We start from the raw sequence: 19,831 nt of genomic DNA, 5'->3' as shown, positions 1-19,831 counted from the left end.
GTATGATTAGCAAGTGATTAACATTGTTAGCATGACTAACAAGTTACTAGCATGCTCGCTAGCATGTTTATAGCATGATTAGCATGCTATTAGCATGTCACTTATATGATTAGCAAGTGACTAGCATATTGCTAGCATGATTGACAAGTTATTAGCATGTTGCTAGGATAGACTGACAGACAGACAGACAGAGATAGATAGATAGACAGATTAGATAGACAGACAGACAGACAGACAGACAGACAGAGTTAGATGATAGATAGATAGATAGGTAGATAGACAGACAGACAGACAGAGTTAGATGATAGATAGACAGACAGACAGACAGACAGACAGACAGACAGACAGAGTTAGATGATAGATAGATAGATAGGTAGGTAGATAGATAGACAGACAGACAGACAGACAGACAGACAGACAGACAGAGTTAGATGATAGACCGATAGACAGACAGACAGACAGATAGACAGACAGACAGACAGACAGACAGAGTTAGATGATAGACCGATAGACAGACAGACAGACAGATAGACAGACAGACAGACAGACAGACAGACAGAGTTAGATGATAGATAGATAGACAGACAGACAGAGTTAGATGATAGATAGATAGATAGATAGATAGATAGATAGATAGATAGGTAGATAGATAGATAGATAGATAGATAGATAGACAGACAGACAGACAGACAGACAGACAGACAGACAGACAGACAGACAGATAGATAGATAGATAGATAGACAGACAGACAGACAGACAGACAGACAGAGTTAGATGATAGATAGGTAGATAGATAGATAGACAGACAGACAGACAGACAGACAGACATACAGACAGAGTTAGATGATAGACCGATAGACAGACAGACCGACAGACAGAGTTAGATGATAGATAGACAGACAGACAGACAGACAGACAGACAGAGTTAGATTATAGACAGATAGACAGACAGATAGATAGACAGACAGACAGACAGAGTTAGATGATAGATAGATAGATAGACAGACAGACAGACAGACAGACAGACAGACAGACAGAGTTAGATGATAGATAGATAGACAGACAGACAGACAGAGTTAGATGATAGATAGATAGAATGATAGATAGACAGACAAAGAGAGTTAGATGAAAGACAGATAGACAGACAGACAGACAAATAGACAGACAGAGTTAGATGATAGATAGAATGATAGATAGATAGACAGACAGACAGACAGACAGACAGAGTTAGATGATAGATAGACAGACAGACAGACAGACAGACAGAGTTAGATGATAGATAGATAGACAGACAGACAGACAGACAGAGTTAGATGATAGATAGATAGACAGACAGACAGATAGACAGAGATAGATAGACAGACAGACAGACAGACAGAGTTAGATAGATAGATAGATAGATAGATAGATAGATAGACAGATAGCCAGAAGATAGATGGATAGACAGACAGACGGACGGACGGACGGATAGATGGATAGATGGATTAGAAATATTAGATGGGTTTGAATGAGTTTGAAGGGTTAGAAATAGTACATAGAAGGGAAGTCTGATTGAGTCTAATGGGCTTCAGTGTGTTTAGATTTGAATTTTGATAGTTGGAGTTTGAATAGTCTTGGCTCATCTGAACATTCCGTCAATGTAAGTCTATGGGATTTTTATGATTTTTAATCTTCATTTTTAAGAAAACCGTAAATCTGATCAGTTAGAAAAGATATAGCAACTCGAGTCAAGATCAGTCTGAAGATTTGGGCTGAGTTTGGAGTCTGTAGAGTTAAAGCTCTAGGAGGAGTAGCATTTAGAAATTTAGTCTCAAACTATATTCCTCATGATTCCTTGCTGTCTGAAATAAGAAACACATCATGAAGTGTGTGTAAATATATATGCAGGTACACATGCTTTGGGAAAACAGACACACATACCCATTTGGCAAGTGTCTCTAAAGACCCTGACTTCAAAATAAAATATGCTATCGGACATTTAACCTGTATCTGGAAGGTCCTCACACACGCTGCAGATAGCCATCAGTAAGTGGTAGGCTGGCAAGGACGGTGCTGTAACTGGCTCTGAGAATGCAGGAACGGAGAGAGATAAATGGATTAGAGGTTTTTTCCGGTGTGCAGGAGTCAGTGCAGCAGAGGACAGCAAGCACTCATCACCGTACGGATGACATCATCTCTCTGCACTAAGAGCCTTGGAAATGCTCTGGCTGGCAGACCTGGAAATATCTAAATTGAAAATGTACTATTATTTTCAAAGAATAGCTAGAGTGCTTCGTCATTGTAAAGATCAGAGGTCAGAACACAATGTTATACTTGGTTAAATATAATAAATTATATTGGGCTGCCAGGTTGTGTATTACGTCTGTGTTGAACCTCCAGTGACATGAATAGTGGAGCTCAACAGCAGGGTTCTGGAAGTAAACATTCATAGTTCATAGTTAATTTTATGGATGAATTTGTACAAAAGACGTTAGTAATGTTTTTGAAGCATTAAAGCAACATAAAATCCAGAATGATTCAATTATGTCATTAATTCCCTCAAAATGTTAAATACATCTCTTTTTGTTGTGATCTCAGTGCTTGGTCTGGTTAAGTTTTAACCCTTGACGTTTTTTTTTCTGAGGGAAAAGTACTTCCTGAATCCGCCTGGTTGAGTTTCATTGCTAGTGTGATGTAACCCATCTTTCAGGTCTGGTTTGCATGTGCATGAGTGATTTTTATTTCTCCATGGTCATGAGTTTTCTCTCCCTTTCTCACCATCATCCCCTCCCCTGTTTTGTTGCCCTTTGGTTTCTTCCATCTCTCTGTTCTCCCCTCCAAACTGCTTGCCTCATCCTCCTCTGGACTGTTCCATTGTCTTGTACTGGGGGTTTTGACCGTTATCAGTTCACTCCCTCTGAAAACCTCCAAGAGCGATAGAGGTAGAACTCTGAAAAAGGTTGCACGGTAAGCATGAATACATTTACTAAAAAGTTGCATTTATTTCTGATTATCTTTCTTAAAAATGTGAATCTGTATGTGTCCTTGGGTAACATAGGTTAGCTCCATCTCTTTTTACCCACTTACTACAGTTACTGTGTTTTCACACTAGTGTTTTTAGTGCAGATAGGGTCCTTGTGTCATTACAGTTTGGTTGCTGTGGAAGCTAAAATGTTGTACCCAAATCTGACTGTGGTTCATGTGGTTTCCCGTCTGATTTACATTTGGTATGAATGCAGTCTGGCCTAATGTTTGCATGTGAACCACTAATGTTAACACATCATTTATTCGATATTGACTCTGGATGTTATTTAGAAACTGAAAACTGAATGTTTTTTTTTAGAAATGTGGTCTGATGGGAGAGGGATCGAATCAAAATTGGGTTCAAATCAAGCAAACAAACCAAAGTATGAAAAACAGTTTTAGTAATTTTAAATTCAGGTTGCCTGATTGGTTCCTTACTAAGCATGTGACCCGTAACTTCCTACCTCCATGCTGTTGTCTCTGTAAAGGTCGTCCTTGAAATAAACATGTTTGGATAGACAATTTTTCATCTCCATCCCTCCACCAGATCCATCTGACAGTCGGACAATATGCACACACTAATATATTTATTTTATTTTTCAGATACGTAATGTAATATATAATTAAATGCCTAAAATAGCCTTAAAATATGTTCCTAAAACAATGGGTTTTCTAGGTTTTATCTTACAAAACATTTAAAAACCTTAATGTCTCACAATGTTTATTTATTGAATTGTGTTGTAGGGAGTTTACGGGCTATATCTCCCGGTATAAGTCTTTCTTCTCCATACTTCCGGAGACATTGTGCGAGGGAGAGATGGGCGTTGACGAGCTCACGTGTTGGAGTGGAGATGATGTAGTCAAAAGGTGAGCCATTCAGTGTGTACAGATCAATTACTTTTATGCCACCCCTGAAAAGCATTAAACTGAACAGTCTGTGTAAAGACTCCTAAATGCCATTTCAGAACCACTTCAGAAGGATTTTGGGCACTTTTCTAAGCTGGAGGACCAGTTTAGGTTAGTTTAAGTGTGTGTGTGTGTTTTTTTTTTCAGCAATGCGAACCTGAATTTATATAGTCATAGGTTTGCCCACTCCCATCTGGCTTGGGTCTGGTTGTGTATATGGGCTCTCAAGAACAAAGAAACACATCATTGCTAATAATCACTCAAGAAAGTACAGACGGAAAGCCAAACGCACCCACAGAGCTCCTCCATTAACGAGAAATTACCTTTGGGCCACACTGACTGACTCCTAATAGATTTCTAACAAATCTGTTGCCCCTCAGAGAGAAGTGTTTACTTTGAGAATGGATGTCTGGCTCCAATTTCATGCCTCAAAAGATAACTCACCCTAACGACCAATGACCGATGTAAGATAACACAGAGCTGTTGCATTAACAGCCAGGAGACACTGAAGGTGCCAAGTTTTGATTTCTTTGTTTTTTCCCCGTTGTCTCTCTCTCTCTCTCGCCAAATTCTTCAAGTTCTTGTCTCAGAGTGATTTATGGTAATTGTATAGCACCAAGGCTGTTTTGTGGTGTTTGTGGCCCAACGAAAGTCTCTTTCTCTCACATCCATCACTCTCTCGTTCTCAGAGAGGTCACGTGGCAAACGACGATCTGTATTTCATTTGCCTGCTGGCTTCACTTCTTAAGCACCATCAGCAGAACATGCAATTATGACAATTTTCTCTCTTTCTCGTTCCGTCCCCTCATACCCAAATGTGGTTGCCCTACCTCCCATCGATCTCTATAGCAACCAACCAAATTCTGGCCATCAACAATGAAGCGCAAAAGTGAAAGGCTGATATAAATAATGTGCATATGGCTCTCCTAATGCCTTAATTAAAAGTACCATAGTGTTAGATGGTAATATTATGGTATACTATCCACTGAATGATTTGTATTGTGGTGACATTGGTCAAAAATATCAGCTTTATAGAACGCACTGTATTTTTTTAAGCTTGTGCTTTCCATAATGTGACATAAAAAATGGATTGAGGAGAAATGTTAAAAACTAACAAGGGATGATGATTTCATCTGGAAAAAAGGTTATTTCTAATTTGTAGCAAATTATTACCTTTTGATGTAAAAATACAAACTTTTTTTTTGGAAAATTGTGCACTGGTGAATCATTCCCATAAGACCAGGCATGTGTATTAAAGCAAACAGGGTTGATTTAGATTTCTTGTTGACTTGGAGCAGCATGTAAGGACTGTGATCTCCAGTAAAAACACACACACTCTTCTGCAGTCCAAAAAAAGTTGTCTTTTCTTCATCCCTTTTTCTGTCTGACTTTTTTCTTATAGCTCAATTAATCAGTCTTTGATATTTGGCCTAACAATCTGTGTTTCCACCAGAACAGTCTGCCTGCCAGCAAGATGCAGTAGAGAAACAATATAAGATATTTGTAGCATTTTGTGCCTATTTGGAATTAATCTGTCTAGACTTGTTTAGACCAGCTAGAAAACTTTTTTTTATAGTAGTTTTAGCTTTTTAGCAGTTTGCCTTAAATCATCCAGGCCAGGGTCTCTGTGACTCGCTTTGGATGCTCTTTCACATTTGGGTTGGTGTAACTTCGCTTTGTATCCTGCTAAACGTTCATATGTTGATCAGATGGGTAGTGTGATGTGGCTGAGGCTATAAATTCAAATCACACAAGTGATAGTCTATAAGCCATCAACACAGTGTTCTTAGGGACAGTTCCACTTGAGTAAAGCGTGCTAGAGTCATTTTGTATAAAACATGTTGCAAAACCGCTACTTAACAGTTTCTATCTACACAGACATCAGATCTTCCCTCTCCACTCTGGACACCAAACTAAACTGGTGAATAGAGTGATTATCTCACATTCCAGTTTAGATTGAGTTTAGATTTAGATTGATCCCTTTATCTGAGATTTGATCCCTGCTGGTCTCAGAACTCAAGTCCAAACTGAATAAGATTGAAGATAAGGTAACTCCCATGAACCACATTATTTGAAATTTTCCATCTCTGTATATCAGCACTGAGTTCTGGACACAACTGTCAAAGGTAATCCATTTCATGCTTTTAAGACCATGATTTAAAAAAAAAAAAAAAACTTTCAAAATAAAGCTGAGCACTGGTAAAACATCTACTTTACAATATACACTCACCTAAAGGATTATTAGGAACACCTGTTCAATTTCTCATTAATGCAATTATCTAATCAACCAATCACATGGCAGTTGCTTCAATGCATTTAGGGGTGTGGTCCTGGTCAAGACAATCTCCTGAACTCCAAACTGAATGTCAAAATGGGAAAGAAAGGTGATTTAAGCAATTTTGAGCGTGGCATGGTTGTTGGTGCCAGACGGGCCGGTCTGAGTATTTCACAATCTGCTCAGTTACTGGGATTTTCATGCACAACCATTTCTAGGGTTTACAAAGAATGGTGTGAAAAGGGAAAAACATCCAGTATGCGGCAGTCCTGTGGGCGAAAATGCCTTGTTGATGCTAGAGGTCAGAGGAGAATGGGCCGACTGATTCAAGCGGATAGAAGAGCAACTTTGACTGAAATAAGCACTCGTTACAACCGAGGTATGCAGCAAAGCATTTGTGAAGCCACAACACGCACAACCTTGAGGCGGATGGGCTACAACAGCAGAAGACCCCACCGGGTACCACTCATCTCCACTACAAATAGGAAAAAGAGGCTACAATTTGCACGAGCTCACCAAAATCGGACGGTTGAAGACTGGAAAAATGTTGCCTGGTCTGATGAGTCTCGATTTCTGTTGAGACATTCAGATGGTAGAGTCAGAATTTGGCGTAAACAGAATGAGAACATGGATCCGTCATGCCTTGTTACCACTGTGCAGGCTGGTGGTGGTGGTGGTGTAATGGTGTGGGGGATGTTTTCTTGGCACACTTTAGGCCCCTTAGTGCCAATTGGGCATTGTTTAAATGCCACGGCCTACCTGAGCATTGTTTCTGACCATGTCCATCCCTTTATGACCACCATGTACCCATCCTCTGATGGCTACTTCCAGCAGGATAATGCACCATGTCACAAAGCTCGAATCATTCAATCACAAATTGTTTTCTTGAACATGACAATGAGTTCACTGTACTAAAATGGCCCCCACAGTCACCAGATCAATAGAGCATCTTTGGGATGTGGTGGAACGGGAGCTTCGTGCCCTGGATGTGCATCCCACAAATCTCCATCAACTGCAAGATGCTATCCTATCAATATGGGCCAACATTTCTAAAGAATGCTTTCAGCACCTTGTTGAATCAATGCCACGTAGAATTAAGGCAGTTCTGAAGGCGAAAGGGGGTCAAACACAGTATTAGTATGGTGTTCCTAATAATCCTTTAGGTGAGTGTATACTACACAGTATTATACTATACTATACTGTATTTTCTGTTCATCTTTTATTTTATACTTTGGATAAATATGTGCACACACATAACATAATATCTATTATAATGCGTACATAAATACATATAAAAAACAAAATGTTTTGGCATTTTTACCAGTTGTCAATGGCGAAAGATGCATTTTGCAAGTAGGTGACAATATTACAACTGCATTGGTTTCTAGCTCATTGCTTTTCTTGGTTATTGTCAATTATAGTAAAAACTCATATTGGAATAATGTTTAAATCACTTTTTGTCACACCAAGTTTTGGGTGTTTGTTATGTATCCTAAAAGTGTCATAGTTCACTCAAACATGAAAATTGTCTTCATTTACTCACCCTCATGTCTTTACAAACCTGTATTACATGAACATTTCTCAGCACTTTTTGTCCTTCCAGTGAAAGTAAAAGAGTTCTTTTTTTATTAGACACGAGCTTGGAACTTGGATCATGAGTAACTTATGACAGAATTTGTATTTTTGGGTGAACTGTCCCTGTATGTTTTATTCATGCTGACAGTGATTTCATCGCTAGAGATCACTGTAATAAGTCACTGTACTGTTTTTTTATTAAAAAGTAAGTGAATGGCTTCTCTGCTTGCTCTCCCATTGATAGTCACAGCACATTTACGAGAAGAAATCAGCTCATATTCACTAATATACATTTTTCAAACAGTGGTTGCCAGAGAGACATTCGATAAATAGAAAAGCTAGACATTTGATAAATAGAAAAGATTCAAAGACTAGTGAATCCAATGCAGTGAGCATCTTTGAAGGTGAGAGTTGTCCTGCGGAATAATGCAGAGAGGTCTCTCCGGGGCCGCTGTCCTGAATCTGGGTCCCCCACGGCCTGGAGCCGGAACAAAGGGCCTCCTGTGAGCTCTGTGTGGGAAACAGTGGAGGAGAGAATCCCAACGCCCAGCCTGGGAATGTGCCCTCTAAATACATGGAGCAAAACCCATACAGAGAGAATAAATATTGCACACACACAGGGATGTCTCTTTCTCTGTAATTGTGTCACATTCGCTTCATCAGTCAGATGTACGTGAAGGTTCATGACTTCAAAGCATGTCAGATGGGATGGTGATTTGATTTCTCATTTGTTTTCGGCTCTTTCATGCTAGGCTTCTGGAAATACTCAACAACAGATATCAGACACGAAACGGCGACAATGCGAGCATGTGGATCTGCCCATGTGTGTCCGTTCTCTGGTCATGGTTCTGGAGGACTCTGGGATATTTGGTCAGAGATTCTGAATGCCACAGATTTTAATGCCTGCAGGATAAACCAGTTGTTTACCATTCACACATCTGGAAACCATTCAGTCAGCCTGATCTGCTCTCTTTCTCTCTCTCTCTCTTTGCTTCCCTATTTCCTCTTACTCAGTATCTCAGTGCCTTGTTCGGTCTCTTCCTCTGTGTGTGGCCCTCATCCACAGATTACACACACCAGTGAGACACATTTAAAGTCATCTTTCTTGAGGACTGCCGTGGTGTTGATAATTCTGATTTTGTGTGTGTGGGTTGAAATGCTAGAAATGGTGAGAAATGTCCTTCCTTTAGATTAAAACATGTTTGATTAGAGATGTTAGCAGAGATTTATTTATTTATTTAATGTGAAATAATCTCAGTAATCATATAATCAGTAATGATAAATGTTGAATTCCCACTGTTATTTTATTTTATTTTATTTTATTTGACTGACAGGCACCTGCTTTCAAACATGCTTGAAAAATAAATAATTTATATTATTTATTTAGTGTATAGTAAGAGACAAAAACATATTACAGCTACAGTTTTCTAGCTCATTGTGTTGATAATTCTGATTATTGTGTGTTGATAGAAATGGTGATGCTCAATATGACATTTATTTACTTTTGAGGTTATTTTAATACCAGTATTAAACACAATATATGATACCGAATTTTATTTTATTTTATTTTATTTTTTCAAAAGACTACACGCTGTTTATAATTAGTTCACATGAATATCTAAGTAACTTTTAAGAATTATTATTTTTTAATTAAATTGCAAAAGCGTGTTTTGGGTTTGGGTCAGTAATTGTAATTAGCTTTATTTAAAAGCAATATAAATCTTTGGTATGTCCTCACTTGGATAACTAATTGAATGTGAATGTATGACTGTGTGAAAAGTGGTTATATTAAATAATGTAATTTGAGACCCTGGGATAGAGGACACCCGACCCATTCCCATGACCCACATACATACTGTGGACCAGAACACACACGCAAGTTTTGTGTTGGTTATTGTCTTCGGTGGTCACTGCAGTCACATTATGACAAATAGACAGAAAGAGAGTGAAGCATTGCTTTCCATCACATTTTTAGACCGTATTCTAGAGGGAGGGTGTAAAATGAGCTTTAATTGGTTGCTTTCTTGGTTGATTAGTCCTGACGAGAGTCTTTGTAGTTCCCTGTCTGCTTGTTGCTTTTTTCTGGCATCTATATTTGCTTTGTTCTTATTAACAACACTGTTCTCACATCTTTGTTATGCTCTGTGCTCTAGAACCCGTGAGACTCGCACGTTCTGGAACGTGCTTCTGGCGAAAAGACAAAAACAATCCTCCCCTTATATAAGACCCTGAATTTAATTATCTGAATCAATCTGGGGAGGGACACAGACTATTCTATTCCACATTTCAATTCAGAGACACATGGCTGAATCAGATCTGATAACATGACCTCAGGGCCCTTCAGAGGCGATCCACAAGTGGTGTTGAAAATCAGAAGTTCGTACAAGAGATGGGCGAGATATTACAGACTCATCAACATCGAACAGACGCTGAGTTCATTTGGGAGTTGGTCAGTCTGGTTGGATTCTTGACTTCGTAGAGTGAGAGAGGAAAAATAAGAGGAAAATCTGTTGAATGTAACATGGCAAGACAAAATAATTTAAAAAATGTTATTGTTTTCAGTTGACCAGACCAGAAACATTTCCCCCGGCAGGATATTGGCCACATGTTGCCGTGTTTGCAATTACTGAATGAATGTTTCGTTTTCATCCAAATGTATTTGTAAAGTGAGCTGGTACGGTTCAGACAGACCAGCATGATTTCCCACCTTTTCCAGGCTGGATTATGTAGGTACTGGTCTAGCTGTTTAAGTTTGAGTGTTTATTTTTTTTGCCAACTTTTCTTGTCATGTCCTTTTCCACGTTGAAATATTTTATTATCATTTTACCATGAAGTTCAATGTATTAACATTAGATAATGCTTCAGGTAACACGATGAACAGTACAACACGATGAACTGTACTTTGCAAAATTTGTTCATTAGGTTTATTTTACATATTAATACATTTTAAGTTTGGGGCTGGTAAGGGTTTTAAAATGTTAATAAAAGGAGTCCTCTTAAGGCTGCATTTATTTGATCAAAAATACCGTAAAGCTATAATGTTATGAAATATAAAAATTTTAAACAACAGTTTTCTATTTGAATAGGTTTTAAAATGTGTTTTATTCTGGTGATGGCAAAGCTGTATTTTCAGCATTGTCTTCGGAGTCACATGATCCTTCAGAAAGCATTTTATTATGCTGATTTGCTTCATTTCTTATTAAACATATGCAACATTTCTTATTTCTGAAAACTTTTATAATAACCATGTTTAATTTTTTTCAGGATTCTTTAATAAATAGAAAGTTCAAAAGAACAACATTTATTTGAAATAGTTACAACCCGAATTCTGGAAATGTTGGGACATTTTAAATTTGAATCAAATGAAAACTAAAAGACTTTCAAATCACATGAGCCAATATTTTATTCACAATAGAACACAGAGAACATAAATTTTTCAACTGAGAAATTTTACACACTTATCCAAATGAGCTCATTTCAAATTTGATGCCTGCTATAGGTTTCAAAAAAGTTGGCAAGGGGGCAAAAAATTGAATTTTGAAGAGATTAAGCTGGGAGAAAATGTAGCAACCAATTAAGTTAACTGGCATCAGTTCTGTAACATAATTAGCTATAAAAGGGATGTCTTAGAGAGGCAGAGTCCAATCCGTGAAAGAGTGTGTAAAAAGATTGTGGAATACTGTAAAAACAATGTTCCTCAACATTAAATTGCAAAGGCTTCGCAAATCTTATCGTCTACAGTGCATAACATCATCAAAAGATTCAGAGAAATGAGAAATCTCTGTGCGTAACGGACAAGGCCGAAGACCTTTGTTGGATGCCCGTGGTCTTCGGGCCTCAGACGACATTGCATCACTCATCGGCATGATTCTGTCATTGACATTACTAAATGGGCCCAGGAATACTTCCAGAAACCATTGTCGGTAAGCACAATCCGCCATGCCATCTGCAGATGCCAACTAAAGCTCTATTATGCAAAAAGGGAGCCATATGTGAACATGGTCCAGAAGCGCGGTTGGGTCCTGTGGGCCAAGGCATATTTAAAATGGACTTTTTCAAAGTGGAAACGTGTTCTATGGCCAGATGAGTTAAAATTTGACATTCTTCTTGGAAATCACGGAAGCCATGTCCTCTGGGCTAAAGAGGAGGGAGATCTTCCAGAGTGTTATCAGCGTCCAGTTTAAAAGCCAACATCTCTGATGGTATGGAGGTGCTTAAGTGCAAATGGTATGAGCAACTTGCATGTTTTGGAAGGCACTATGAATGCTGAAAGGTATATAAAGATTTTAGAGCAACATATGCTCCCCTCCAGATGACGGCTATTTCAGGGAAGGCCTTGTGTATTTCAGTAGGACGATGCAAAATCACATACTGCAGCTATTACAACAGCATGGTTTTGTAGTAGAAGAGTCCTGGTGCTGAATTTGCCTGCCTGCAGTCCAGATCTTTCACCTATAGAGAACATTTGGCAAAACACTAAACGAAAAGTATGTCAAAGACGACCACGAACTCTTCAGCAGCTGGAATATATCAGGCAAGAATGGGACCAAATTCCAACACCAAAACTCCAGAAACTCATTATCTTGATGCCCAGACGTCTTCAAACTGTTTTGAAAAGAAGAGGAGATGCTACACCATAGTAAACATGCCCCCGTCCCAACTATTTTGAGACCTGTAGCAGGCATCAAATTTGAAATTAGCTCATTTTGTGCATAAAATTGTCAAATTTCTCAGTTCAAACATTTACGTTATCTATGTTCCATTGTAAATAAAATAGTGGCTCATGTGATTTGAAATTCTTTTAGTTTTCATTTTATTCAAATATAAAATATGTCCCAACATTTCCGGAATTCAGGTCGTATCTTTTATAAAATTATGAAAGTCTTTACTCAATTTAATGCATTGTTAACAAGATGGTTAAGTGTTGATTAGTTAATTTATTAGTAGAATTTACAATAAGGTTCATTTTGTTAAAGTGCACCATGAACAATAAACATTATTTGGATCAGTAAGAATTGTGTTTGCTTTTAAAGAAATTGACACTTTAATTCTTTAATAAGACTAGTTGTATAATTGGAGCTCTCTTCTAAAATGTTTCAGTATCAATTCAATATCAGCCTTAGTTTGCATGCGTTCCCCATTATTGTGAATCCAAGTAAATATATTTATGCTGCCAGTGTATTTTCAGCTTAGATGTGGCAGTGTTCTGTGCAGTGCAAAACAGCTCTAAACAGGCTCACAATGCCATGAGGGTCCCCCGCATAGTGCTGGCCCCCCACTTGCAGTGGTTCTGATGCTGGGAAGGAAATTTTGAGGTTAGACCTCTTAGAAATTCAATTGAATACTCATTTGAGTTGTTTAACTGAAAGACAAGACTTTGTTTCCCATAGCCATCATGTTGAGCATTACAATTTCCCCCATTCATTTTTAAAGACAACGGACCAATAAATTCAACCACATTACATCATCCAGTCCACTTTTCTAGCTAAGTCACATGGAGCTCTCACCTTTCGCACAGAACAGCGTAGCTATGAATCAAAGGAGTGATGATACGGTGAGAAAAGAGCGAGAGGGACAGCAAACAGTGAACTGGACGGCAGAGACTCTGAGTCATCAAACAGCATCTTGGAAATCAAATAAATACGAGAGACTGGGATCAGAAGGGAGCCCCGGAGGAGATGAAAGGGATCAGTTTTCTGACACTCTCCCCGTGGGCAGATCAGACAGGCAGAGGTGCAGGCCCTGAGAGGGGAGCGTCTCTCTGGGACAAACTTGCAGGCCGCCTCCAGAGCATTGACCTTAAAGACGCTTCCTGTTCCTGCTTCTGCTTGCTTCATTAGCTTTGAGGAGACGGGAAAGAAAGAATAAGAGGATAGTGGAGAAATTACGATAGTTTTGCTGAAAAGACCAGCTTAGAGCAGCATGAATCTCCAGTTTTATTCTGGTTGGGAGCTGGTGTCACCAGTTAAACTTGAAGCTGGTTGACTACGGTCGTCTTGGTTCAACTTTTTAAAAAGCCTGTTAGAGACACAATTCTCTGATGGGGGAAAGCAGCTACTGGAATACAACATGCTGGTGATTTAAAGAGGTTACTAGTTTTATTTATATATATATATATATACAGTGCTGTTTTTGCTTCCTGTTTTTCTTTCTTTCTTTTTGGCCTATTTGTCTCACACAAGGATTCAGATCATCAAACAAATTTTTATTTCATTTATTAAGAGAAAAATAGATGTCTAAACCTGCCTGGATCCTATGTGAAAAAGTAATTGCCCCCAAATATAATAACTGGTTGTGCCACCCTTTGCAGCAATAACTGCAGTCAAGCATTTGCGATAACTGACAGTGAGTTTATCACATCGCTGTGGATGAATTTTGGCCCAGTCTTCTTTGCAGAATTGTTTTAATTCAGCCACATTGGAGGGTTTTCCAGCTAGTCAAGATGTTTTGTATATTGCTTGTCTAAGTTGTTTGTTTCACCAATAAATGTCTGTCTATACTGTTTTATCTCCTCTTGTGCTTGCTTTCGCTATTCTCCCCATCTTTTTAAAGCTAATGAAGCCAAGTTAAGCTGGTGAAGCAGGTTGATGAAGGTAGGCATGCTGGTTACCAACAGTTCCAACAAGGTACACACCTGGTTAAGCTAGTTAAGAAGACTGGTGGGATACCATCGGCTTGTGTAATACATAGTCGAGACTAAGCTGGTCATTTCAACATGACAGTTTTCTTTTTCCATCCACTTCTTGTTCCTTTCGGAAGGCGTGGCCTAATGGTTAGAGAGTCGGACTCGTAATCGAAAGGTTGCGGGTTCGAGTCCCCGGCCGGCAGGGATTGTAGGTGGGGGGAGTGAATGTCCAGCGCTCTCTCCACCCTCAATACCACGACTGAGGTGCCCTTGAGCAAGGCACCGAACCCCCAACTGCTCCCCGGGCGCCGCAGCATAAAAATGGCTGCCCACTGCTCCGGGTGTGTGTTCACGGTGTGTGTGTGTGTGTGCATTTGTTCACTACTCACTGCTGTGTGTGTGCACTTGGATGGGTTAAACGCAGAGCACCAATTTCGAGTATGTGTCACCATACTTGACAATACGTCACGACTTTATCATCACAGCTAGTAAAGCAAAATTTGGAAAATGAAACTGATTGATCAAGGTATCCTTGCTGGTTATGCTAGTTAAGAGGCCTGTTAGGGACATTAGGTTTCTGTTCAACAGTGGTCTAATCTGGTCATTTCATCAATAAATCTCTTTCTCTTTTTCATCTCTCTTCTTTTTCTTCTTCCAGGAGGATTAAGATTAAATATAAGTTAGTTAACAAGCGTGGTGAGGACACTGACATGCAATCATGTTGTTCATTATAAAAACAACAACAACAACAACAACACATGTTCATAACCAACAAGGTACCGTCCTGGTTAACCTAAGGTGGGACACCAACTTCTTGTGTAATGCTAGTCTAGACTAAGTTGGTCATTTCAACAACTTGTCCTTCTGTTCAATAGTTGTCTAAACCAAACAGTTCATCAAGAAATTGAATTCCCTTTTCTCCTCCTTTTCTTGTTTTTCCTAACCTCTTTTCCATAACTCATGTTATGGAAAGTTAACAAGGTTGGTGAGAACACCGGCAGAACATCACCACATTTTGGGACCTAAAAACCAACATATGTTAATGACCAACAAGGTACTATTTAGGTAACTATTTAAACTAGTTAAGAAGCCTGGTGGGATACCATCAACATTCTTGTTCTTCTTTTCCTTCAGGTTAATTAATATTAAGTTAGTTAACTAGCCTGGTGAGAACACTGACACACCATCATCATGTGTTGGGGAGCAGCATCTGAAAAACCAACATATCTTGATGTCCAACAAGGTACCTTCTTGGATAAGCTAAGAAGCCTGATAGCATACCAGCATCTTTTGTAATGCTAGTTAAGGCTAGGTTTCTCTTCCCTTTCTTTCTCATCGCAGCTAATGAAGCAAATCAGCCTAATGGGCACACTAGCTTTCCATTCAATGGTAGTCTAAATTGGTAATTTCAACAAGATTATTCTCTTTTTTTCCCCACTGTTGTCTCCTTCCTCACAGCTAATTTAGTAAGTGAAGCATGTTGAAAAGTAGCCGTACTGGTGAAACTAGTTAAGAAGCCTCGTGAGGGCTCCAGCATCTTAAACACAGCAAGTTTTTTCAGCTAGGAGGTGAGGGGAAAATAGCAAATCAAGGGAGAATAGAGTAGTAGAAGAGACGTTATGAAGCAAAAGCTCATATTTGTTTTCGCAGGGTAAATGAAAGGCCCGTCCCAGCGGTGTCCTTGACCTCCACCTCCGCCCTGCTTTGTATGACTCAAACACTGGTGTCGTCTCACCGTCTGCATAAGCCTGAATCTTTCTCCAGACAGCTTCACCCCAACACACACACACACACACACACACACCATCCACCAGATGGGCTCCAGAAACACCATCCTGCCGCCCCGTATTACCGTCCGATGACACATTCCTTTATTTTACAAGAGTTACGACTCTCAGGATACTCCATGGGTCTGGCCTCTTTCCTGCACGCCTCCGTTTATCCAAAATAATTAACGATGGCAGACCGAATGTTACTCTTTTTTTCTCTCGCTGAGGATTTAGTGGGGCAGTGCAGATCTTACACACACACACGCACACACACACACACACACACACACACTTACAGGGATTTGAGATTATCACACAGAATGCACTTTGATAGCAGTCTTCAGTTTCTCTCCCCGGGAGTGCATTTAATGGCACTTGCTAAGGCAAACATCACTATTTTATAACTGGCAACGTGTTCCATAACACCCAACATCATGCCAGTGACTTTTGCATGAGCAAACACTTCTCTCATTTTATTTTTTATTTTTTTATGTATTTTATTTTATTTTAAATTTTTTTTGTGGCTCCCCTGTCTGAAAACCCCTGGTGTAAGGTATAACTGGAGGTAGAGATATTTGGGTGTGCACCTGCCTGTAAGTGCAGCCAGCTGTCTTTGTGAGCTCCATGTGGCATTCGTAATGCGTGTCCTGTTATTCTCAGAGTTTATGTTCAGTCACTCATATGAACAGAAATATCTGAATGGTGTGTGGCCTTGTAATCTTGGAACCACATTCTCTGTGTTTGGATCAAAGAGAAGGTTCTCAAGATTTATATGTATGCAGATGCATTTGTGTGTTTATACCATGCTTTTTCATTGTAGAAAAGGTCTATGGTTAGATTTGTAACTTCTTCGTTTTTTTCTGTTGGTAACTGCATATTCCAAAAAAAAAAGAAAAAGGATTATAACATGTATGACCCCATTATTCACAATACACACAGTGAACCACATTTTCCAGACCTGAAATCAATTAACTGAATTCTGTGAACTGCCTTTTCCACAATTACCACAACACGCATCACTTCATCTTAACAAACTCAAGAATTATTGGATGATCTTCAGCAGACCAGATTCTTAAAGTCTTGGTGCTGATATTAGTATTCATGAATGTTCTTAGCCTCGTTTAGTAACTCAGTTTTGACATAATTGCATGGAATGTGTTTAAAACTAATTGCGAATAAAATGTACACCTTATCATTGTGTAACTAATAGATGTATATTGTAAAACTAATAACACATTTAGTAATGTAAATGTAAATATCTGTTGTTAGTTCAAACCAGCTTATGATTTCTAGTTCATTTGGATTCAAATACATTTTGTTGCACTATTTCCTCCCTGCTTGTGGATCCTGTATTCTGTATCTCTTGTATTTTTTATAGTTCTATTTTTAACACAACATCCATTACATACAGTCGCCACCATAATGGGGTTGTGCCAAAATTGTCCACCAGTCACTGTCAACAGTATAAGAGTCGACCTAGAACAGAGCAGCTACCTTTTGTTAGATGGTTTTAAAGATCACACACATAGACTACACACAACTCTAGTTTAAAGGCTCAGAATTATGGGTGCTTTAAATGCTTGTGTTGTCAGTGCCATCTGTTTAAGTGTTAAAGTTTCTCTCTGGAAGTGTGGGTGTGTATTTCTCTTAACTGTGAGACAAACAGGTGTCTGAGAGCGAGTTTGTGCTGTTGTACTTGTTTCAGAACTGAGATAACAGAGGGACACCTGTCCAACCAAGAAGCTCAGTTTACAAAAGAGAGGAACAAATTGATTTAAAAATGCAAAAATCATAGCTGTGGGTCAGTTAGGATTTGCCAAATGAATCCAGTCCTTGACTGGAATAGTTTATTAAATGACACAATGTCAGTTGTGATCAGATATTCCAGTGTTACGATCTTTATTCCCTTTATTCATTCTCTATGGTTACAGACAGTATCTCAAGAATAGAAAAGAGCTTGACATCAGTTATTGGTTAATTTGGACAATATTGAAGCTGCTGCTGTTTGAATGGGTTGAAAGTCATAATTGTCAGTAAATATTGTCAATCCCAGTGACTGTATGAAAGTAGTTTGGCGGATGTGCAGAATCTAATTTTAAATGTGCCACCAAGCCTTTCATTCATTTTTGTAAATAAACTTTTAATAGATTAATCTGTGAAGGACTGCTCTTTATTGCAGTCATAACTAGCATGTCATCTGCTGCTGGGAATTGAGTGTCCTTAAAGAAAGAAGAGCCTATACTGCCATCCACAGGCTAAAAAATAGACTCCAAAAAGGGTTTGGACTTTACTGCATTAAATGAAAAGAAAATAAAAGGAAAAAAAAACATTTTCATATCTTATTACATTACAGTATATACATACATTACCATTAGAAGAAGTCTTTTATCCTTACTAAGGCTGCATTTATTTTATATATCACAGGAATAGTACAAAGAGGAGTATTGATAAGTATTACAATTTAAAATTACTGTTCTCTATTTTAATCGATTTTAAAATAAAATGTATATTTTCAGCATCAATACTCCAGCCTACACTGTCATATGATCCTTCAAAATTTGGTACTCAAAAGAAACATTTCTTATTAATTACAATGTTGAAAACAGTTGTGCTGCTTAATATTTTTGTATATATATATATATATATATTATATATAACACAAATGTATTTGGTATCAGTTTTGATCATTCTTACTGAATAAAAATATTTTCTTTCTTTTAAAAATCTTACTGACCCCAACATTTTTAAGGGAACTGTAAAAAGTATTTTTTTATTTACATAATATACAATAATATATAATGTTTACATATATAATGGCTTTCTCACGCTCTCCATTTCTCTTTTCTCTATCACCCTGAATGTGTTTACATTCTCACACCTGTCAGTGCATCTTGATGTCTTTTACTGGTGATGCTTTCTGGAAAACTTTGCAATAAAATGATTTACCACTAGATGGCAGGATATGACCGTTACACTATCACAGATATTTGTTGAAGTTGTGGTCTTGCAATATTTATTTGTGATATGTTGTGCCTTGGTGCCCATGCTAAAGACACCAGGTTCTTTTTAAAAAAAAATAAAGGTTCTGTATTGACCTCTGTATTGTTCCATGAAGAAACTTTAACATCTATGGAACATTTGCATTGCACTAAATGTCCTTTGCAGTGGAAAACATTTCTTTAGATGAATGAACTATTCTTCACAATAAGAATAAATGCTTATTTTAAGAAATAATAACTAAAGTAAATAACTAAGGTTTTTGTTACCTGACAAACAGCACCCGTTTCATTCTAGCAGGCATTTAGCTGAAAACTTCGGAAACCTCAAATTATGTGTGTGTGTGTGTGTGTGTGTTTTTTTTTTTTTAGTGAGTTTGTTTTTCTCTGGCATGTGTGTCTGACCTGTTCGTTGTTGCCCAAGACAGATGGTTCTGAACTTGAGGGGTGTTAGGAGGCATGCATATGTCCATGTGTTTAATTCAGCGGCTCTCTGCCAAATTTGCCCTCAGTCATAACATTTTGGCCACTCAGCGTCTGGCATCAGCCATTGTCAACTTGAAGCCTCTGGCATCACTTTAATGCTGGAACAAGCTGTGCACATCTGGCCTGTTGTTACTAAAGGACACAGTCATACAAAAAGGCATTCAGTTTCTCTGTCATCATTTCTGCTTCTGCAAA

The 19,831-nt window shown here is 38.4% G+C and overlaps 1 protein-coding gene across 3 annotated transcripts in view; it reads left to right on the top strand.

Annotated features, from left to right (window-relative positions):
• Nucleotides 1–19,831, top strand: part of LOC306845520 (glypican-5-like) — a 138,089-nt gene that overhangs the window by 55,501 nt on the left and 62,757 nt on the right. For 2 of the 3 annotated variants that reach the window (XM_079378382.1, XM_079378384.1), the window contains 2 exons: nt 2,888–2,947; nt 3,749–3,871. In XM_079378382.1, coding sequence (XP_079234508.1) covers nt 2,888–2,947; nt 3,749–3,871 — 183 coding nt within the window. The remainder of the gene's footprint in view (nt 1–2,887; nt 2,948–3,748; nt 3,872–19,831) is intronic. The other variant, XM_079378383.1, reaches the window with a different exon arrangement.

This window comes from Barbus barbus (genome assembly GCF_936440315.1).
Source record: "Barbus barbus genome assembly, chromosome: 26".
NCBI lineage: Eukaryota > Metazoa > Chordata > Actinopteri > Cypriniformes > Cyprinidae > Barbus > Barbus barbus.
Note: the sequence above shows the minus strand (reverse complement) of the source record. Positions and strands in the feature narration are given on the sequence as shown.